At 54.7% G+C, this 21,401-nt stretch overlaps 4 protein-coding genes across 17 annotated transcripts in view; 1 reads left to right on the top strand and 3 right to left on the bottom strand.

The window, feature by feature from the left end:
• PC (pyruvate carboxylase) overlaps positions 1-11,173 on the top strand; it is a 106,653-nt gene extending 95,480 nt beyond the window's left edge. For all 4 annotated transcript variants that reach the window (XM_084773093.1, XM_084773095.1, XM_084773094.1 and 1 more), the window contains 11 exons: positions 6,814-6,958; positions 7,203-7,292; positions 7,381-7,602; positions 7,922-8,078; positions 8,475-8,715; positions 8,833-9,082; positions 9,302-9,546; positions 9,631-9,810; positions 9,891-10,139; positions 10,317-10,457; positions 10,536-11,173. In XM_084773093.1, coding sequence (XP_084629219.1) covers positions 6,814-6,958; positions 7,203-7,292; positions 7,381-7,602; positions 7,922-8,078; positions 8,475-8,715; positions 8,833-9,082; positions 9,302-9,546; positions 9,631-9,810; positions 9,891-10,139; positions 10,317-10,457; positions 10,536-10,784 — 2,169 coding nt within the window. In that variant the 3' untranslated portion in view covers positions 10,785-11,173. The remainder of the gene's footprint in view (positions 1-6,813; positions 6,959-7,202; positions 7,293-7,380; positions 7,603-7,921; positions 8,079-8,474; positions 8,716-8,832; positions 9,083-9,301; positions 9,547-9,630; positions 9,811-9,890; positions 10,140-10,316; positions 10,458-10,535) is intronic.
• LRFN4 (leucine rich repeat and fibronectin type III domain containing 4) lies at positions 960-4,962 on the bottom strand. Of its 2 annotated transcripts, XM_084773096.1 has the most exons (3): positions 4,149-4,962; positions 2,341-3,699; positions 960-1,801 (listed from the first exon to the last, which is right to left on the bottom strand). In XM_084773096.1, exons 2-3 carry the CDS (start codon positions 3,687-3,689, stop codon positions 1,240-1,242), a joined length of 1,911 nt encoding a protein of 636 aa, XP_084629222.1. In that variant the 5' UTR covers positions 3,690-3,699; positions 4,149-4,962; the 3' UTR covers positions 960-1,239. The 2 variants fall into 2 exon arrangements, with proteins under 2 accessions (XP_084629222.1, XP_084629223.1); XM_084773097.1 differs by lacking the exon at positions 4,149-4,962 and having other exon boundaries at positions 2,341-3,951.
• Positions 11,174-12,204: 1,031 nt separating the features above from the next.
• RCE1 (Ras converting CAAX endopeptidase 1) lies at positions 12,205-15,275 on the bottom strand. 5 transcript variants are annotated; one of them, XM_084773115.1, is made up of 8 exons: positions 15,040-15,271; positions 14,799-14,901; positions 14,623-14,706; positions 14,298-14,376; positions 13,627-13,764; positions 13,428-13,499; positions 13,128-13,190; positions 12,205-12,873 (listed from the first exon to the last, which is right to left on the bottom strand). In XM_084773115.1, the coding sequence occupies exons 1-8, from the start codon at positions 15,222-15,224 to the stop codon at positions 12,638-12,640; spliced, it is 960 nt and encodes a 319-aa protein (XP_084629241.1). In that variant the 5' UTR covers positions 15,225-15,271; the 3' UTR covers positions 12,205-12,637. The 5 variants fall into 5 exon arrangements, with proteins under 5 accessions (XP_084629241.1, XP_084629240.1, XP_084629239.1 ...); XM_084773114.1 differs by having other exon boundaries at positions 13,627-13,794; positions 15,040-15,270; XM_084773113.1 differs by lacking the exon at positions 13,428-13,499 and having other exon boundaries at positions 14,273-14,376; positions 15,040-15,275.
• Positions 15,276-15,285: 10 nt separating this feature from the next.
• TOP6BL (TOP6B like initiator of meiotic double strand breaks) overlaps positions 15,286-21,401 on the bottom strand; it is a 74,605-nt gene continuing 68,489 nt past the window's right edge. For 5 of the 6 annotated variants that reach the window (XM_084773099.1, XM_084773098.1, XM_084773103.1 and 2 more), the window contains 2 exons: positions 16,790-16,868; positions 15,318-15,784 (listed from right to left, as the gene is read on the bottom strand). In XM_084773099.1, the coding sequence (XP_084629225.1) occupies positions 15,435-15,784; positions 16,790-16,868 (429 nt within the window). In that variant the 3' untranslated portion in view covers positions 15,318-15,434. Of the gene's footprint in view, positions 15,785-16,789; positions 16,869-21,401 lie in introns of all 6 variants that reach the window. The other variant, XM_084773101.1, reaches the window with a different exon arrangement.

The raw sequence follows: 21,401 nt of genomic DNA, 5'->3' as shown, positions 1-21,401 counted from the left end.
GGCCCTGATAACGCTTATTTTTTCCCTTAGTGCCAGGTACCCTGAGCCATACAACTGTACCCACCTGTCCTACATCACAGTGGGTTCAAGACCCCAGCACCCAAGCTGGGCGTGGTAGCACATGCCTTTAATCCCAGCACTTGGGAGGTAGAAGCAGGCAGATCTCTGTGAGTTCAAGGCCAGCCTGGTCTACAAAGTGAGTTCAGGACAGCCAGTACTCTGTTCCAAGTGTGAGAACAGGAATAGCAGCAGAATTTGGGGCCCAAGTCTGTCCCCTTTCTGCACACACCCTACCCTATGTCTGCCCTCTCCTACATGTCTCCCATCAGGGCCTTAAACCAACAAAAAGGTATGTTATGGTGCCAGGAACGCGCGCGCGCGCACACGTGTGCATGTGACTGACAGACAGAGACAGAGTGTGAGTGAGTGCACGAGAGCTTGGCTGCCCTTGTGGACACAGTAGAATGCTCTTCAGGCTGCTTGGCAGGTCTGGGCTGCTAGTGTCTACTTGTTCTTTCATTAAGAACCAGGTGCTCATGCAGGACCCATGTGAGTACTGTGGGTCCACAAGTGTGAGGGCTGAAGCCGCTCATTATCAAGAGGCTGCACATTTATCCCATCAGCAGGTTGAAGCCACTTTCCCAGAAAGCCCAGCATACAGCTGCATGGTCTCAGAACAGCCAGGTACTGCCATCTCACTCAGGCCCAGGGAATCATAGGACCTTCCAGAGGGTCCTGGACTGATGTCTGCCTCCTGGCGGGGCCAGCAAACACCAGACACCCAGCTCTTGACTGCTGTCCTGGGCTTCCCCCATGGGCTGGCTGGGAGTCTTGGGCTATGAGAAGCACCTCTGCTGGGCCTGGCAGCTTTAGCCTTGACACCTGTCCTCAGCTCTGTACCTATAAAAGCCCCCCTCCCTCCCCCGCTGGGACCAAGCATGATGAGAAAAAGACCCATATTGAAGTGTCCCCAACAATTTTATTATAAATAGAAACAAGATTCCCTCCCTCTTGGTGGCTGCAGCCCCTGCCTTGGTGGCTCTGAGCACCTGTTGGTGGGACCTGTCCCTTTAGTCTGGAGGCCAAAACCAAGGAAAGGGTTTGCCGTCCCACCAAGTACATGGGGAGCCTGAGGTACTGAGGATAAAAAGCAGAGTGGGGCCCAGGGCCGTGCTGCCCACCCAGACCCAACAGTGGCACTGCTCCTTCCTCAGGGCACAAGAGAGGCCGCCCTTCCTGTCACACCACACTCTCCTCCAGCCGCTCTGCACTGCCCCCCACACCTCGGCACCCAGCTCCCAGCAGCCCCCCATGTACAGAGTGACTCCGCCGGGCCCAGGCTCCTCCCAGGCGCCTGGCATACCCGTAGCAGCCACCTGTGTCTCCCAGGTCCAGAGAGCAGCTGCGCTGGGGACGGGGTGGAGGGCTCCTTGGTGGGTGGCTCTTGGGCAAGGGGCTGGTGCCACCATTGGTCTGGGATTGGACATGGCTGAGTTTGAGTGGGAGGCGGCCATTCCCAGCTCCCCGGCCCCGAACCAGCAAGGCCACAGTGAAGACCAGTAAGGCAGCCACTAGGACCCCGCCCACTGCCACAGTCAGGGTTCCGCCCAGCACATGGGCCTGAAGGGCATGGCACAGGGGTGTGGCTGGTGGCGTAGAGAAGTGGGCACAGCCCAGCAGTCTGGTGGCTGTGAGATCGGAGGGCCCAGCAGCAGGTGACAGGGCCAGCAGGCAGAGGTCGTAGTCAGCACCAGGAACCAGGTGCTTCAGCAGGAAGTGGTGACTGGAGGCTGGTACAATCCTGCAGGCAAGGGCAGGTAGTCAGAGCCCTCAGGTGGGGTACAGCCCCCATTCCCATCTCTCAGGTTTGCCCTGGACAGCCCCTCAGGCCTGTAAGATCCTGTCAACACACACACACACACACACCAGGCCTGTGCTCCCTCTGGAAGGCAGACACAATGACAGGCATCCATATCTAGGACAGTGCCAGGGTAGAGACGGGTGTGTGCACTGACAGGCCTCAGGCAGCAGGAGTTGGGGAGAGGGAGCGAATGGAACCAAGCAGAGGCAGAAGTACTCTGGGGCAGAAAGCAGGTGGTTAACTGACACCGAAGCTGCTATCACTGATGGTCAGTAGACCTGCCCATACAGCCACACCTGAAACCCTTATAAACAGCAGCCTGTTCTTCTGCCCCAGGCAGCTGACCCAGCTATGCTCCAAGAGTTTAGAAGTAGAGGAGGACCAGGCACAGGCCTGGAGGGGAACAGGCAGGGTTAGGGGATACAGGGAGGCGCAGTAAACAAAGCAGGCTGAAGGGCGTGTGCAGGGCCCATCCTCACCGGTAGATGAGGGTCTCATCCTCGCTGCTGTTGTACTGGATTTGGAACATCCACACTGGCTCAGCTGGCCGCCCTGGGCCCCAGCTCACCAGGCCAGAGGTGGCAGTCACTTCTGTCACTTGCACGACTGGCTCAGATTCTAAAGTTCCCTCACCTTCAGCAGCAGTTCTAGCAGAAGCAGCAATGTCCGAGGGCCCAGGACGGGCTCCCTCGGCACTGGTGTTCCCACCATGAGGCAAGGCCAGTACCCGGAGCTCCACTCGTGCTGTGGCCTCACCAGCAGGGTTGGTGGCAATGCAGGTATAGGCTCCTGCATCTCCAGCGCCTGTCACCCCAATTTCTAGGGTCCCATTGGGGAAAGCCCAAGCTCGGGTAGAGTTGCCAACCAGCCTGTCATCAGGGCCAACCCAGTGCATGGTGGGTACAGGGTCACCAAGGGCCCTGCACCGTAGAGTGGCCCTCTGGCCCTCTAGCACCCACAGGCGCTGTGTGTGGCGGGCAATCAGAGGTGGCTCACAGGAGAACTCTCCCTCAGGCACTGCCCAGAAGTAGCGGCCCGCCAGGGTTGGTGGAGAAGCGCAGGTTTCCAGGTCATCAGGCCGGGCCAGGCGCCGTAGCCACAGTAGCTCACAGTTGCAGTGCAGTGGGTTCCCGCTAAAACTCAGCACCAGAGGGGAAGGTGAGGCCTCAGCATCCCGACCCCGGGAGAAGAGTGGATCGGGTGCCAATGTGGCCAGGCGGTTGGAGGTGAGGTCAAGGCGGGAGAGCTGGCTAAGCTGAGCAAAGACGCCTGGGGGCAGTGCATCGATGAGGTTATGGTCCAGGTTAAGGGTATGCAGGGCAGGCATGGAGCCTATGCCAGCCCAGGGAACCTGCCGGAGATTGTTATAGGACACATCCAGGTCCTCGAGACTCTCGAGGAAGTCGTCAAAAGCCCCTGGCGCGATGCGGCCCAGCTGATTGCCACTGAGAATGAGGTGCTGCAGGTTGACTGGCCCCCGTAGGCTGCTGCTGCCCAGCTCCACCAGCCTGTTGCCATCCAGATGCAAGGAGCGCAGGCTCTCCAGGTCTCCAAAGGAGCGGGCCCCAATGCGGGTGATGGCATTTCGAGACAATGTTAGGTCCACCAGCCCTGTCATGTTTCGGAAATCAGGCGGTCCCAGGGCCTGGATGAAGTTGTCAGCCAAGCGCAGTTCAACTGTGCGCCGGTCCACGTTGGGTGGCACAAACAGCAGGCCTCGGTGGGCACAAAGGGTGCTGAGAGACTCCGACAGGTTCTGGCACACGCAGGGTAGTGGGCAAGCGGCGGCTCCACTGGCCAGCAGCAGCAATAGGAGCGGCGGGGCCATGGTGAGTGCCCTGTGGGAAAGGGCCGCAGCCCCAGGCACAGGTGGGGCTAGGGCTATGCCCACTTGTGCCCAGGGCACGGTCCCAGGAACCAGTTTCCAGAGTCTGGACTGGGGAAGGGTTGGGTAAGAGGCTCAAGGAGGACCCCAGGGAGAAAAGATGGCTGGGGCTGCAGGCTCAGGACCCCTGGAGTAAAGGTCACATTTCCCAAGCAGTTGAAGGGAGTCCAGGTACTGGGGACAAGGTGAGGCATGAGGCAGGAAGTGGAGGAGGGCAGGGAGCAGGGAGGGTCCCGGAACTTCCTTCTGGCATCCTCTGGAATGGCCTGCCCCCTCCCCCTTCCGTGCCTTCCACTTCGTGGCTGAAGACGGCGTTCCTCCAAATCCCTGGCTTGGACTGTGGCTCCTCCCCGGGCGGGCCTCCCGCTGTACCCTGCGCCGGGGCGGGGGAGGGGGGCTCACCTGGTGTCCGTCGCTCAGGGGGCGCGGGCTGGCCTCCCCGCGGGCCCAGCCGGCCCCTGCCGACTCCAGGCCGCTCTCTCGCGGGGACGAGGCCCGGCCCGCCTGCCACGCGCCCTCCGGCCCATGGCGCTCGGGCCCTCGGCCCAGGCTCTCTCGGCTCCCGGCACCTTTTCTCCGCGCCGTTCGCGGTGGTGGCGGCGGCGACAGGCAGACGGGTGCGCGCCGGCGGACACGCGCGCCGCGGACACGCACGTGGAGGGCGGACCGGGAGGGGCACGGGGATCCACCCGGGCCCCAGCCAGGCTCCGGAGGTCACGAGGACACCCGGCCACTGCAGCGCCCACGGGTGGCGCCCAGTCACGCCCGAGGCCCGGCCGGGCCCGCCGTGTTGCCCCACGACGCTGCCGCAGCGCACTCACCCTGGCACCGGCGCGCGCGCCCTCGGCCACCCTGGCGCCCAAGCATCCTGCACCGCTCAGGCGGGCGCCGCGGCTCTGCAGACAACCAGACAAAGCGCCAGCTCGCAGGCCCCTTCACCATCTCCCAGAGACGGATCTTTGTCACATGTCTCTGGGCACCCTCCCCAGCACGCCCACATATGCCCACACACCCACACGTCCCCGCACCCACGGGCAGGGCCGGGCGCAAACCCGCACTGTTGCTGGGACCCTCGCGTCCACAGACACACACTGAAGGTCACAACCGTTCTGCATCACCGAGTCACGTGAAGGATCCCCCACAGGTCCAGGCCCTGGGGGGGCTGGGGTGGCGCCCCCAACAGGGCTTCTGCGGGTGGGGCCTGAGGGCTCCGCCACGGACTGGCGTCGCGCCCCGCCCCACCGCGCCCCTCCCTCCTCTGCTCCGTCTCCCCCCACCCCACGCTGCCCGGCGCTCCCTAGCCAACCGGCCTCCGCCTCCGGCCGGATTGGTCTGCGCTGCGCGGTTTCCCAGCAGGCTGGCGGTGGCACGCTATTTGAAGCGGTGCGTCAGTGGTCCTCTCCTGGTCGCAGCTCCGCCTTCCCCCCCAAACTCGCCTCCCCCGCCGTGGCCGCCTCCTAGAGAGTGTGGCCCGAAGGATCTAAGATGTGGGGTGGCCTCAGAGCCCAGGCTTGGAAGGGAGGTGCTGAGGACTCAGAACCAGGTTGGGTATCTCGGTTCTTGCTTGTCTCCACCATCAGGAGTGGTTCACCTAATTGAAATGGGAAGTTGACACCTCTTGCGGGGCAGTTCTACTTCTCCAGGCTACCTGGGCCCCTTCGTCCTATTCCCCTCCCTCCATACCTGATTCTAAGAAGTGCATGGGTGGCAGGAGCTCAAGGAGACAGAGGCTGGATTCTAGTCCTGTCTGGTACAGCTGCACAGCCTTGAGCAAGTTACTTAACTACAGAAACAGTTTTCTCCTGGAGACCCAGGGCTGTTAATTGCCTGCACTATTCACACCTAAGGGAGTAGGAAATCCCGCAGCATGAGTGGCTTTATTCTTTGCAGCTGGAAGCCACAGCGTGTGTTGTTCATGGTGCTCGGACACCCCAGCTGTTGGAAAACAATTTGGATCTTTAGTCTGGTCAGCTGTGATGTGAGGCCGTGCCAGATACTCCTTTTCTTCCCCTAAAGAGTTTCCGTTCACTCCAAACATACACATGTTCTAGCATCTGCCATGTGTTACCTTGTGCTGGGAGCCAGGGGGTTCCTGGCCCGGTTCCTGTCACATCCAGTAGATGCAATGATGGTAGGTCCAGCAGTAGCAAAAGGAAGGAATCTACATGGCAGTTGGGGGCTGTGAGGAGCCTTTTCACCCTTATGCAGTCCTGGGTTCTTCAGAGTGTTTAACAGTTAAATGCCATGCTGTAGTCCATTTTGGGGGCGTGGGGCATGGGCAAGTTTCCAGGAGACAAGCGGATGCATGGCACCAATAGCTGGGCCCTGCTGTGTAATCGTTAATGACTGACTTCCTGTTAGAATCTTGGTAGCAAGGCACTCACCCCTCTTGTCCAATCTGTTGGGCAAGGGTGCTGTGCTGAGGCAGCTTGGGGGAGAGGTGTGGCCTGAGCAGAAGAGATTTGTCACGGGATAGGGGTCCAGCATGCCTAGCCACACAGGGAGGTGGGTAGGCAGGGAAGACGGCAAGGCATCCACCTACCAGATAGGCTGGGAGCGCAGAGATGCTGGAGCCTGTTCCACCTGGCTCTGAAGACAGAGGCTGTCACCGGAGCAGTAGGTCCAGATGAGGGCACCCTGAGGACAGTGGTATGTAAGGAGTAGAGAGGGTAGAGGAAGTTAGGGAAGAGTGTCCAGGTGGGAGCTGTGAGCCAGAGGGTGGGAGGAAGCCTTTGGAAGCGGCAACAGGTAATCTCATGATAGTGGCTCAAGAAGCATGGCTTGTGGGGTTAAAGGGTGGTGTGTCTGCTTCTGTAGGAGATGCTGAGCTAGGTTCCAGGCTTGGGGAGGTGTTAGATCTTAGATTGTAGACCCCAAGCAAGAGGGAGTGACATTGGCATATGTTCTGGGGTGAGCAAAGATGGAGGGTGTACATTTAGGCCCTGGCAACTTCAGGGATTAACAGAGTGGTGCTGAGATGGGGGAGCCACAGAGCTCTGGGGTAGAACCTGTGGTCTCTGTTCACTTCCTGGAGCTGCACAGTGACCCCTCTGCCTATGTCTTGCAGACCAACATTCCCTTCCTGCAGAATGTGCTCAACAACCAGCAGTTCCTAGCGGGCACTGTGGACACCCAGTTCATCGATGAGAACCCCGAGCTGTTCCAGCTGCGGCCTGCACAGAACCGGGCCCAGAAGCTGCTGCATTACCTCGGTCTGCCCGCCCTGTCCTCTCCCATCCTGACCTTTCCTTGTCTCCCACCCATAGCCCTGCCCTTGTTAAGGTCCTGTATCATCCTTTCTGTCCACATGGCCCTTGATAGGTTTCTACTGCTTGGACCCAAGAGGCCTTGGTGCCTGGGAAAAAGTCGCTATCCAGAGCCTACCTACTCACACTGATGCCCTTGACTCTTATTCTGTCCAGCCTGTCTTTACATAGTGCCTACCTTCTTCCCCAGGACATGTCATGGTGAATGGCCCTACCACTCCAATCCCTGTCAAGGCCAGTCCCAGCCCCGTGGATCCTGTTGTCCCTGCAGTGCCCATAGGTAGGTGAGATCCCATTTTTGCCAACTCAACGGGATAATGAAAGGTTGCTACTTGCAGGATAGGTGTTGATGTGCGTGTCTACCCTAGGCCCACCCCCAGCTGGCTTCAGAGACATCCTTCTGCGAGAGGGGCCAGAGGGCTTTGCTCGAGCTGTGCGGAATCACCAGGGGCTGCTCCTGATGGACACCACGTTCCGGGATGCCCACCAGTCACTACTGGCCACTCGAGTGCGCACACACGATCTCAAAAAGATTGCACCTTATGTTGCCCACAACTTCAGCAAACTCTTCAGCATGGAGAACTGGGGAGGTAGCTAGAGGAGGGCTGGGGTGTTGGGCAGTGCTGGCAGGAATTGAGAGCCCAACCCAGAAGGCTTAGGACACTAGGGACAGAGATGCGGACAGTGAGACAACAAGGAGTTTGTCCCACAACCACCACCTGCACCTCCTTCTGGAAAAGCATCAGGCTTGAGGCTGCAGAGCTGGGATGCAGGGCCACCAGTCGGGGAGAGGCTGGCAGGCACTGATGTTTGGCACATGAGGAATCCTGGAAGTGAGCAGGCTACACAGCTGGAGGGCATTGTGGGGTCCTCATGACACCAAGTGACCAGCCTCTCTGTTCTGCCCAGGAGCCACATTTGATGTTGCCATGCGCTTCTTATATGAGTGCCCCTGGCGGCGGCTTCAGGAGCTCCGGGAGCTCATCCCCAACATCCCGTTCCAGATGCTGCTGCGAGGGGCCAATGCTGTGGGCTACACCAACTACCCTGACAACGTGGTCTTCAAGTGAGCTTGGGTTGGCTGGGACCACAGCAGTGGGCTTTATCGTGTGTTTGACTTCACCTTATGGGACTAAACAGAATTGCAGAAGCAGAGTGGACAGACCTGGATCTCCATGACAGCAAACACTAAGGGGGAATGACGTGTCACAGGAATCGCGGCATGGAACTGGGGCAGGAACCTGGGCCTTAGGGCTCTGCTCTGTTCCCCAGCTCAGTCAGGCTGGGTGGCTCACCAGTGCCAGTCACACCTCCTGGCCCAGGCTGCCCTGGAAAAGGCCCTGTTCACACACTCCGAAGCCCCCACACCCCTGCCAGGCCAGTCTTCATTCTCTAGGGGCCAGGAGCTAGGGAAGGAAGTGCAGGGAGTCAGGTAAGATTCATCTATTTTTTCATCTGCCAGGTTCTGTGAGGTGGCCAAAGAGAATGGCATGGACGTCTTCCGAATCTTCGACTCCCTCAACTACTTGCCAAACATGCTGCTGGGCATGGAAGCAGCAGGCAGTGCTGGGGGCGTGGTGGAGGCCGCCATCTCATACACGGGCGATGTGGCTGACCCCAGTCGCACCAAATACTCCCTGGAGTACTACTTGGGCTTAGCTGAAGAGCTGGTGCGAGCTGGCACCCACATCCTGTGCATTAAGGTGCCAGGGCCTCTTACCCATCTCTTCCTTTCCCTCCCACCACACCCACCATGACCTGCAACACAGGAACACATCTGGTCCCTCCTTACCATATTTTCGTCTCCTTCACTTTTTCAGGACATGGCAGGCCTGCTGAAGCCTGCAGCCTGTACCTTGCTGGTCAGCTCCCTCCGTGACCGATTCCCTGACCTCCCGCTGCACATCCACACCCATGACACATCAGGGGCAGGTGTGGCAGCCATGCTGGCCTGCGCACAAGCTGGGGCTGATGTTGTGGATGTAGCGGCAGACTCCATGTCTGGGATGACCTCACAGCCCAGCATGGGGGCCCTGGTGGCCTGTACCAAAGGGACTCCACTGGACACAGGTAGGATTGAGTAGCCCATGGCCACGCCCCTTGCAAGGCTGTAGTCATGAACAATCCCAGCAGAGTCTGGGGCCCACAGAATTGAGATTCCTCATGCTGGCCTGGCCTCCTCCTCCCACTCAAGTTTGAGATGGGATCTGGGCTATCCTTGAGTTCTGGAAGGTACCCCTGGGAGTTCCAGCACATTGCAAAGCTCTCCTGACTCTAGCTTCCCTGCAGAGGTACCCCTGGAGCGTGTGTTTGACTACAGTGAGTACTGGGAAGGGGCTCGGGGACTGTACGCAGCCTTTGATTGCACGGCTACCATGAAGTCTGGCAACTCAGACGTGTATGAAAATGAGATCCCAGGGGGCCAGTACACCAACCTACACTTCCAGGCCCACAGCATGGGGCTTGGCTCCAAGTTCAAGGAGGTCAAGAAAGCCTATGTGGAGGCTAACCAGATGCTGGGGGACCTCATCAAGGTGAGCAAGGCCCTCATCTAACGGCCCTGCACACTGCAGTCCTGCCTCTGGGCCTAGCATACTTATTACCAGAGTTCTTTTCAGGTGACACCATCCTCCAAGATTGTAGGAGACCTGGCCCAGTTCATGGTGCAAAACGGGTTGAGCCGGGCAGAGGCAGAAGCTCAGGCAGAAGAGCTGTCCTTCCCCCGCTCTGTGGTGGAGTTCCTGCAGGGCTACATTGGCATTCCACATGGGGGTTTCCCTGAGCCCTTTCGTTCTAAGGTAGGGAAGGTACCTCACGGTCTGTATGAGATGGGGACTGATGACACGAGCCTGGCCGGACCCTTTACTTTGCTCCTCAGGTGCTAAAGGACCTGCCAAGGGTAGAGGGGCGGCCTGGAGCCTCTCTCCCTCCTCTGAACCTGCAGCAGCTGGAGAAGGACCTGATTGAGAAGCATGGGGAAGAGGTGACGCCAGAGGATGTTCTCTCTGCAGCCATGTACCCTGATGTCTTCGCCCAGTTCAAAGACTTCACGGCCACCTTTGGCCCCCTAGATAGCCTCAATACCCGCCTCTTTCTTCAAGGACCCAAAATTGCAGAGGAGTTTGAGGTCAGTGGTTCTTCCATTTGTCTGCCGTATAGCCTCCAAACTCGGTTCTCACAGCCTTGTGAGCTTTAGAGTAGAAATGGTCCTGTGTGAGCAGACTAGGACTTTACACGAGAGCTGGGGCCCAGGGCCTGCTTCCCTGACTTTCTCTCCAGCTCTGGCCTCCTTGCTTCTCTGCAGGTGGAACTGGAACGGGGCAAAACACTACACATCAAAGCCCTGGCTGTGAGTGACCTGAACCGGGCTGGCCAGAGGCAGGTTTTCTTTGAACTCAATGGACAACTTCGGTCCATTTTGGTTAAGGACACCCAGGCCATGAAGGTACAGTGCCGTCAGGGCCAGCCAGGTGGTAGGGTTGGCTTGACCTGTTGTCTGATATCATATCTGTCCTATCTGCAGGAGATGCACTTCCATCCCAAGGCTCTGAAGGATGTGAAGGGACAAATTGGGGCCCCTATGCCTGGGAAGGTCATAGATATCAAGGTGGCAGCAGGAGCCAAGGTGGTTAAAGGCCAGCCCCTCTGTGTGCTCAGTGCCATGAAGATGGAGACTGTGGTGACTTCGCCCATGGAGGGCACTATCCGCAAGGTTCACGTGACCAAGGACATGACTCTGGAAGGCGATGACCTCATCCTAGAGATTGAGTGATCTTGCTCCAGTCTGGCAGCCTGGCCAACCCTACCCCAAACCTCCCAACAGAAGCTGTGCAACCAGGGCAGGCCCAGGCCAGCCAGTACCTGAGAGCAGGAAGGCCAAGCCCTTGAGGTCCTGTCCCATGGGACAGCACACACACTACCTGCAGTGGCCCATTCCCTTCAGCCATTTGTCCTGTCCTTACTGGCAGGCAGTTGCTCACATATTCATCTCTTGCCAAATAAGGGTCTGCTCCTCGTGGGAGAGTCCAGGTGTACAGCAGGTGGCCTTGTATCTGGGGGAGGTGGTTTAGGGGTTCTACCTCTGGGGGGTAGGGGGAAGACCTAATTCTTTGAAGGTCCTGGGAAATTTGCTCAATAAAAGTGGCCTTCCCATGCCCTCCACACTAGGTCATATACAATCTACCCCACTTCTAATGCTGTCCACAGCCATGGGGCAGGGTGGGTGGAGTTTCTCTCAAACTCCCATGGTATCTAGGTCAGATCTGCTGTTTACCCCCCTTTTATTTTTAAACTTCCTGGACCTCAGCAAATTAGACCCCTGCAGCCTGTCTGCCCAGTGTTCTAGGGTACTGGCAGCCCAAGGTCTAAATGTACATTTTACAGGTCACTTTCTACCTATCCCCTCACTTGCCAACCACGAGCTTCTATACAGCTGGGGGAGAGAAGAGCTCCCCAAGGAGGCAGGTGCATGACTAATGCTTACCTTCACAGCTGCATGGGTGCGGCTATGTCACAGCCACCCATGGGGGTCACTGGGGAATGACCACATGTCCATTTTCTCTCCTCAGTCACCAGTTTCAGGGAATGGGTTTCAGAACAAACCTTGAATGTAGGGGACTTAAAAGGATATCTGCAAATTTTTTTAAAAAGCAGATGAAGACAAAACCATTCTATAAATGTAGTGAGGTCCTAAAGAGCCTTGAGCTGCTGTGTTGCTTGATAGAGTCCTTGCCTCTCTCAGGGCTGTGACCCTTGTCCTGGGCTCCTCCAGGGACTGGAGGAGGCAGAAGAGCAGCAGTCCACGTAGAACCAGAAGCCTCTACTCCTGGGAGATGGAGAAGGTTCCTCTTGTGTTCTGGACCTACATCTTATGTAGAATGAGCCTCAGGGACCCTCCTCCACCAGCCCACAGGCCACAGGCTGGAAGCTCCATTGCTGGGGTTGGAGCTGTGGGCACTCCTTGGCCTTGGTAGCTGAGGAGCAGTCCCATGATGAGACGGGTGTCCACCTAGTACCTGCTAACTCTGCAAAGAGTAAGCCACAGCCTCGGCAGCTGAAGGGACCACCCGACCCTCCACTGTTGGGACCTGCTTGCCAGGCTTACCTGCCCAGGTTAGAACTGTTCAAGGTAGCCAAGGTGGTGTACATACACCAAGTGCTGCCTTGGGTCCTTACTGAGGTCCAAGACCATGTTACCCAAGTTAAATCTCTTTAATATCCCAATACAAAGTCTTGATGCAAAAAGACAATGAGAAAACCCTGGGAAGTTGGGAGGAGGGGTTTTATAAATAAACCCACCCGAGCAGCTTTTCAAAGGGGGGGCGGGCAGCAAAGGAGCTAGAGAAGCAGCAGTCCACGGAGTGCACAGCTCCTAGGATTTGCCCTTGTCCCCTCACTTCCAGCTGCTCCTCGACGCATCTCCCCCGCCCTTTGAGAGGGGCTGCACCCTTTGGATATCTGCTCCTTTCTCTTGGTCCCTGGGATTCAAATAGCTCTGGCTTCAATCCCCTACAAAAATTCCTGAGATCTCGGGGACCCCAGCCAGCCCCTCCCTTGCAGTACTTCTTGATAAGGAGGAGCTGGAGAGCCCATCAGAGTTCACCGCAGTGCACACAGGAGTGATGGTCAGGAGCACAGCAGGGTCTCTGAGGCCCCCGTTCGTTCCAAAAGCACACAAAGGGGAAGGCTGCCATAGAGCTTGGGGTCTGTCAGGGGTTGAAGCAGAAGCAAGAAGAGTCCCACACCAAGGGCATAGCCTGCCAGCAGTGGCCACTTCTGTGGATGCTCCAGGGCTGCACACACTGCGGGGAAGCCCATGTAGTTGCAGAAGGAGTGGCAGAGAACCGGCCCTATCAGATGTCCTGGAGAAGGGAAATGGTGCAACTTATGAAGCAGCATCACCACCATGGACCCTTCCAGAGTTAGTGACCCTTGTCTCCTTACTAGGAACTCCGTGACCCCCTATCCCACACAGTCATCTGCCCCCATGTCATGACCTCTCAGACTTTAAAAAGCTGAGGGCCCTAGCCTAGCCTGTCAGTCGTATCCACAGTATTCCCCTAATCCCACCCACACCTGTGAGCCCCTGGAGACCCAAGGAAGGCCAAGGACCAACCTGTGCGTATGAAGAGGAACGCTGTGTAAGCACCGAAGACAGCTGTGTAGGAGAACTGGAAGGCTGGAGATAAAAGTGTCAAGTGACCACATCTGCATGCCCACTCTACCCCAGTATTGCACACCCCACAGCCAGGGACCACCTTCCCCCTTAGCAGAGGCTGCCTGCCCACTATCTATGGCTGTTCTCTGTACCCCGCTTCCTGTAATCAGTGATCCCCATCCAATACATATAGCCCTTTCTGTAGAATGTCTTAACACCCCAACCCGCGATGTCCCTGGGCATCTCTCCAGGCCTCACCTGCGGACAAGAAGATACTCCCCACACTGCTTTGGCGGAAGCGCAGCTGCTCAATAATGTGGTGAAAATGGGCTGGGAGGAAGGTGAAAACCACATCATATTCCCCCATCTTTCTATCTAGCCTCCCTCCTTCCCCCTGAGTCCCATTTTTAGCTCTCATGCTGGGAACATCTTCTCTGGGCCAGTTAGACAGACTCACCAACTCCGAAAAAGAGTGGGCAGGTGAACACAGCAGGGCCCAGACCTGTGCACGGCGCCAGCATGGGCAGCATACAAGCCCGGAACACCAGCTCCTCTGTCAAGGGTGCAATAACTTGGTTCCGTAGCCAGCGCATGTCTGTGAGGCAGCGGGCCCAAGAACGAGGGGCTAGGGTAAATATTCAGGATAAGCAATGAGTGACCAGTTACTAAAAACTGAGACCCCCGAGGTCCTCTGCCACAGACTTAGTGTGACCAAATTCAGGCCATGAAATCCTGAGAATCGGAATAGGGAAGGGAATAAACCTTATCAGACTGAATTACAGTGTCTTGAGATAACTGACAACAGTAAGGAAGGCAACAGCAGATGAGGGAGTCATAGTAAATTACAGAGGCATCAAAAATTAACCAAGACCAATCTTTGAGGAAGCCAAAGGATGGAATAGCAGGGGAAGGTGCTGTCTGGCCCATATCAAGTACTATTTTGGGTCCTGAAAGTCCTTGAGTATCATGAACTTACACAGTACCCAGCAATAGAATTCATTTTATTGATGAGGAAACAAACCCAGAGGTGACATCTCACCTCTTCAGTCCAGATCACACCATCTCACTGACTCTTCCCAACGTCCTGGACTGCCTGTGCCTACCTTTTCCTCAGTCTTGAAGACTCACCCAGGACAACCTTCAGCCCATCTGTCAGGTCACACGGGCAATCCATAGAGAGCTGCATCAGTGGACCCAGGAAAAGGATCTGAGGGCAGAGAAACATCAAATGTAAGACTTTCACCACAATCCAATGACCTTGCTCACACCTGTGCCCATGGTCCGCCTCACGAGACCGCAGGTTTCCTGAGTTCTAGGATTTCCCCCGCTATGCACACCAAGGGCTCGAGGGCCTCGTAATAATTCCTGTCGGCCCCACGCCAAAAGCCAGACACAAGAAGGGCATGCCATTACACTAGCGACAACAGATTAGGAAACATAAAGCAGGACTCACCATAGTTAGCAGCAGGGGCAGCAGAGCTGCTGGGAAAATGCCCTCCAGCCTGAAGCCCATCAAGGTGAGTAGTGATGTGCCTGGCTGAGCCAGAGGAAAGGAGGCATCAGTGACGTTCCCTCCCACAAAAATCTGGACTCTTTCCCTGGTTGCCCTGTGCCCCGCCTCCTTCGCACCTGGATACCAGTGAGTTCCCTCCAGAGCAGCACGCAAAGAGGGGACAGGCTGGAGACTACCAGGACACTGGTGAAGCGCCGCTTGATGACAGCAGGGTGGTCCCTAGGAAGGGGGACAGTAAGTCCCAGGGGTCTGTGGCAAGCACTTGCCCACGCGGCCCCACCCCCATCCGGCCCAAGCTCCGCCTGCAGCCCCGCCCCACGACAGCGCGGACTGCGGCCGCGCGCGCAGCCCCCGCACCTGGGCAGCTCGCTCTTCCACACGTAGAGGCTGCCCACGTAGGAGCAGGCGAGGCTGAAGCAGGAGAACACGGACACCCAGCAGCACAGTCCCGGGCCCGGGACGCTCAGTGCGGCTGACTCCGGCTGCCGCTCCGGCCGTGATACCGACAGTAGACGCAGCCCGTCCCCGCCCAGCGCCGCCATCACGCCCGGACCCGTGGCGCGCAGCAGTGACGCGACTGCGCGGATGACGTCAGGCGGCCGCGCGAGCAGCCGGCTCCCCCGGGCGCCCCTCCCCTTGTACTGAGGTCGACACGCTGTGCTTGGAGCAGCTTTATTGAACCGTAGAAGGCGTGACACACGCGCCCCGAGCTTCCGTGGCTCGCTGGGAACCTCAGGACCTGTGTTCTGGACTTAGCCACTCGGACAGATTGGAAACCTCCTGCAGCCACAGGTCCTGCGGGAGCAGAGAAGGCGGTGGTGAGGGCCGGGCGGCTGCAGCCCAGGCCGCTGCCCGCGCTGCGCTCCCCGCGGTACCTCCAGGCCGCCCGCAGGGCTCGCCGCGTCTGGTGCCTGGGCCCTGCCGTGGGTCGCTTGGGTCTGCGGTCTTCTGGCAGTGAAGGAGGCCTCGCTGGGCTCGCGGGGGCGCGTGGCGGACTCTTGCGGGCTCAGGTCCCCGGAGGGGTGCAGAGCTCGGGATTCTTCCCTGCCCTGGTTGGGGCTGCTCCTCTTGAGCCTCTTGTTTTCTGCTGCTTGCCTGGTTTCTAGGAGAAAACAAGCCCGTTTTATCTTGCTCCCGAAACTTCGTGCCAGTGCTAGAGATTCTTGGGGGCACGAGCATAGTTATAAATTAACACCCCCTCGCCATCCTTCCAGACGAAAACCTTTAAGCGCCTGACCTTCCGTAGCATCTCCCCGTCTTTAGCTGGACCTTTACAGGGGGCATCTGTAACTTTGCACACAGATTGTCTGGGTGGCATTCATTCCTAGGTCCTCTCTGAAACTAAGATTTGATTGCTTCCACCAAAAAACAATCCAGCCTCGCTCCAGTGCGGTACTAGGCAGCTGCTACAAAGGCAGCCTTTTGTTGTTGATGTTTAGACAGACTGTCAGGTGACTCAGGCGGCCTTAAACTCATTACCCTGTCTCTACCATCTAAGTGCTGGAATTACAGACGTGTAAACACACTTTAGCTCAGCGGTTCTCAACTTGTGGGTTTGCGTATCAGATATTTACATTATGATTCATAAACAGTGACAAAGTTATAGTTGTGAAGTAGCAACGAAAATAATCTTACAGCCGGGGGTCACCACTATGTGAGGATCTGTCTTAAAGGGTGGCAGCATTAGGACGGTTGAAAACCACTGTTAGCTTATGATAACATATTCGCTTGTGGAAGAACTAAAGGGTGGGGGATCAAACTCGGTATTGACAAGCAGGCGAGCACTCTGTCCCTGAGCGACATCCCCAGCCCCTCAGGTGCAAATGTACAGTCTTCACTTTGGCAGGTTCCTCCTGAGCAGGTCTCTGGGGATATCTAACGTGCACATACTGGTTAGTACACCGCACATTTGTCTAGTCCTATCAAGCAGCTTTAAAGCAGGAACACATGGTGCTGCTGCTCAAGACCCACCGCTGCTGTGAACGCATCCACATCCCAGCAGGTGGCAGCACGGCTAAAGTGGAGTGGGACGGTGGGAGCAGTCCAAACCATGATTTTTACTTCTGTGGTTTCAGCCCAGGCCTTACCCAAATAGCTAGAGCCTTACCTGAAGTGAACTCCGGACTGATAGTCTTGTGCCAGTCTTCGGTGCTCTGTGCTGAATTATTTTTCTCTAAAGTTGGGAGCTTTAACAATTAGAAATCCCAAGTGAGCATGGTGGCACATGCCTGTAATCCCAGCACTCAGGAGGCAGAGGCAGGTGGATCACTGTGAGTTCGAGGCCAGCCTGGTCTACAAAATGAGTCCAGGACAGCCAAGGCTACACAGAGAAACCTTGTCTCGAAAAAGAAAGAAAGAAAGAAAGAAATTCCAAGTGAGTTTTACACAACTCAGCCTTAGGCTTGATATAAAGGTTCTTTACTTGAAATGCCCTCTTCCTCCTACCTCATCAGATAGCCCCCAAGTTTCAAAGCATCCTCCTCCTGTGGGCCTGTGTGCAACTTACACTCTGACCATTCCCAGCGTATCTATCTGTTCTTTCCTGAGCTTGAGATACGTAACTACAGTTTGCCTCACCTCAGGCTCCGAAGTATGGCGCTATTCATCCATTTTTATATGTATGTGTCCATCTTTCTACTCAAGACTTATGTGTATTTGTGAGTACCTATGTGAATTACATATGTGTACATATAGTGCCTATATGCATGCATGTAGGAAGACCCTGGAATTGGAGTTATACTTTTATGAGCTGCCTGATACAAATGCTGGGAGCCAAACTTGGTCTGGCAGTTGATGCCCTTTTTTTGTTTGTTTGTTTTTTGTTTTTCGAGACAGGGTTTCTCTAACAGCTCTGGCTGTCCTGGAACTGGCTCTGCAGCCCAGGCTGGCCTCAAACTCATTGAGATCCACCTGCCTCTGCCACCACTGCCTGGCAGCTGATCCCTGTTAAGCACAGCCATTTCTCCATTTGGAACTCAATATGTAGATGAGGTTCAGTTTGAACTTGCAGAGACCTTCCTGCCCTTGCCTCTGGAGTATTAGGGTTAAAGGCATACACCACACTGCCTAGCCATGTCTTATTTATAGATAAATAAATAAATAATAGGTAAATAAATGTTTGAGACAGGTTGTCCTGTCCCAGTGCTGACCTTGAATGTCTGATCATCTGTCTCTATATACTTAAACACATAATTACAAATAAATCGTTTAAAAAGATGAAAAAAATAAGTACTTGTATAGCTCAAAAAGTGTGTGAAAGCTCCAGGTGCAACCCACAGCATTAAGAAAAACGACTTAGTAGCACACACGTAATCCTAGCACTCAGGAGATGGAGGCAGAGGAGCAGGAGTTCAAGGTCATTTCCAACCACATAGGAGGATAAGTGCCACCCTCAGACCCCAGTGAGACCCTGTCTCGAGCAGCAAAACCCCAGTGTAACATCTAGGTCAAAGAGCACGACAGGGAAAGTTTGAGAGAGAAGCAGGTTATCTGCAGGCACAGGGCTTGTTTTCAGTGTGATGAGACTGGAGTCGGTGGGAGAAATGCACAGGAGCACTGGGTTGACACCTAAGAATAGTAAATCTTAAGTAAGACTTACACCACAGCCGGTTCCATTATGACATCCTTTAAAAAGAAACTATAGGACTGGGTGTGGTGGCACACACCTGTAATCCTAGCACTTGGAAGACAGAGGCAGTCAGATCTCTGTGAGTTCGAGGCCAGCCTGGTCTACAAAGTGAATCCAGGACATCCAAGGCTACACAGAGAAACCCTGTCTTGAAAAACAAAAAGAATTATACCACAGTACAATGCACTCCATGATACACTGCTTTTCTTTCCTCTTCCTCCTCCTTTTTCCTTTAAGACAGTTTCACTATATATATCTCTGGCTGTCTTGGAACTCACTGTATAGGCCAGGCTGGCCTCTGCCTCCCAAATACTGGGATTAAAGGCCTGAACATCCCCATTAAAGTTTCTATGTTAGAGTCATTCCTTATCATTTCTGAGGGATGGGTTCTACAGTATCTCCCAAGATACCCACATCTTCAGATGCTCACATCCTTAAAGGTGTGTACCACCATACCTGGCCTACACTGCTTACTAACACAAGTTCTGGAGACTTCTAAATAATTACATTCTGCAGACCACATGGGCAAAGATGGCCCTCAAGAAACAGTGCAGCTTCAGTTCTCTCTAATCTCGAAAGTGCTGTGTAAGAGACATGGCTTCCTCCTTTTAGAAACTAGTCTTAATGAGGATGACCTACCTGAGATGGCAGCACTGCGGGAGCCTTGCACACCTGTCAGGATCTGGGCCCTAGAGAGGCATCGTAGTACTCAGGATACAGCTCCTTGGGTTTAACACTGTGGAGCATTCAATTCTTGCCTGCACCCCAGGAAACCAAACCTTTCCTTAGAGAACTGCCCATTTCTCTTTAAACTATAGATGGGTTAGTTCTAAATCTGTATCTGGTGAGTTGGCTAGTTACCATAGAAACAAAGTTTAAAAATTAAAAATTAAAAATTAAAACCAAAATTTGACGTATTGCCTTGATTATGTGGTTGTATCGGAAGCCACTAGGTGCCACTATTGTGCCACCAACGAGTTATCACAAAGTGGCTGGTGCTAAGGGGAAGAGAAATGACAGTGGGTCTATGCACACATTCCCTGGGCTTGCCACCAGTCCTACAAAGGCACAGTGCAATTAGGCTTTGAAGCCTTGCCAGTTACCAGCTGTGCGACAGGCAAGTTTGAAGTTTTACAGTTAACTTATTGGGTGTTCCGTAAATGCTCCTTCCTTCTTGATCCTTGTGTTCACTAGCCATCTGCCATGGTAAGTGGGCTGTGGGTGGCCCTGAGGCTATGAGCCACCACTGGAGCCCAACGGTAAAGACGTCAGATCGATTCTTTCAGATCTCACTGGGATGTCAGAGAGGTCTAAGTAGAAGATCCTCAGAAGCAGAAACACCCTAAATCCTGAGGAGTCTTCCCAGGTCCTAATGCTAGCTCATGCAGTACCCTCCTGATGTGCCTGGTTATAGTGAACTGGATTGTGCCCTTTCCCAGTTTGTCCACATCCTAACACCAAGAGCCTGTGAATGTGAGACTATTTGGAAAAAGGGTCTTTGCAGATCTAATTAAGGATTCAGAGAGAAGACCATACTATATGCTGGATTCAGGGCACCCTCCCCCTAGATCCAAGAAACAGCTAGGCAGAGAAAGACCAGGTAAAGATGAAGGTAGAAACTGGAGTTATGTAAGCAGGAAACCAGGAAACCAGAGAAACAGGATTGAGTCTCACCCAGTGACCAGCCCTGTTCACACCTTGGTTTTGGACTTTTGGCCCCCAGAACCGTGACAGAATGATGTCCTTAAGTCACCAGTTTCTGGTAGTATCTTAGAGCATCTCTAATACAGTAGTTATGAGCTTTGCATGGTTGAGGTGTGGCCATCAGCTCTCCAACTTGGCAAAAACCAGTGAGGTTTTGGAGTGAGCAGGCCGGGGGCTGCAGATGCAAGGTGTGAAGGAAGCATTTAGAGGGCTCAGCATTTTGTGGGCCGTCCAGCCCCACTGAAGAGAAGGGAGCAAATCCAAGAAATCCCATCCTTCCACGCCTGAGCACCTACATTCCCCATCCAATTGGGTAGAAAGAGGTTCAAAGGGGAGAACAAAGGCAGAGGGCGTGCTGAAGGCCCCGCTCTTTAAGAAAGTCTAGTAAAGGTATTTTAGGAAGTGAATGATGAAATGGACTGTGAGACGGCATTGAGGAGCCCTTGCTGCTCTTGGAGAGGGCAGGCAGTTGGCTCCTGGTGTCTCACCACGCCTGTAACTCCAGCTCCAAGGGGCCAGGATGGCGCACCAGAGACCATCAAGCTGCTCACACGAACCTCTTGACACAAGGTTCCCAAGCTGGGGTCCAACAAATAAAATAACTATGAACATGGATGCACTGGATTTGGTGTGACATAGTGAGGTAGTTAGGTCAGATAGCTATATTATGTAACTTCCAAAAAAAACCCTGCCAAGTTGCATTCAAAAGAACTTCTTTCCCACCCACCCTTCTCCTCGCTTTTTAAATTTTTGGTTTTGGTTTTGATTTGTTTCAAGACTCAGTTTGTAGACCAGGCTGGCCGCCTGCCTCTGCCTCCCCAGTGCTGGGATTACAGGGTGCTCCACCACGCCACCCACTCCCTTTTTTGCACTAGTGTTCCATCATGGTGCCCAGGTTGGGCCTGGGCTACTCTTCCTACCTCAGCTGCCCTGCAGGCACATGCCACCATGCCATTGGGCTTTTTATTCCCAAAATCTGTGGTTTTTATTTGAATTTTCATACTACTACTAATAAGTGTATGTATTTATTTGAAGTTTATGTGTTTTGTATGAACACTTTTGTTATGTATATTCAATTACTGAATTTTAAGAGTTCTATAAAGAAAATTTTAAATATATTTTGGAGCCGGTGTTTATCTTTAAGCTAGAAATCCACTTTCTTCCATAGACAAGGTTATCCTGTATCACAGGGGTATTTACTTTTAGTAAATTACCCATTTCATCATGTGTCAAATAAACTGCCAAATATACCTTCCTGATAAGTAATTTTAAAAATACCAGATGCCGTGTCAGGCAATGGGGATGCACACCCTTAGATCCAGCACTCAGGAGGCAGAAATAGGTGGATGCCACATTTCTAATTTCTTTTTTTGTTGTTGTTTTGGTT

The sequence above is a fragment of the Acomys minous genome (assembly GCF_964271855.1).
Source record: "Acomys minous genome assembly, chromosome: 2".
Classification (NCBI taxonomy): Eukaryota; Metazoa; Chordata; class Mammalia; order Rodentia; family Muridae; genus Acomys; species Acomys minous.
The sequence above is the reverse complement of the archived record's forward strand: the minus strand, read 5'-3'. Positions and strand labels throughout refer to the sequence as shown.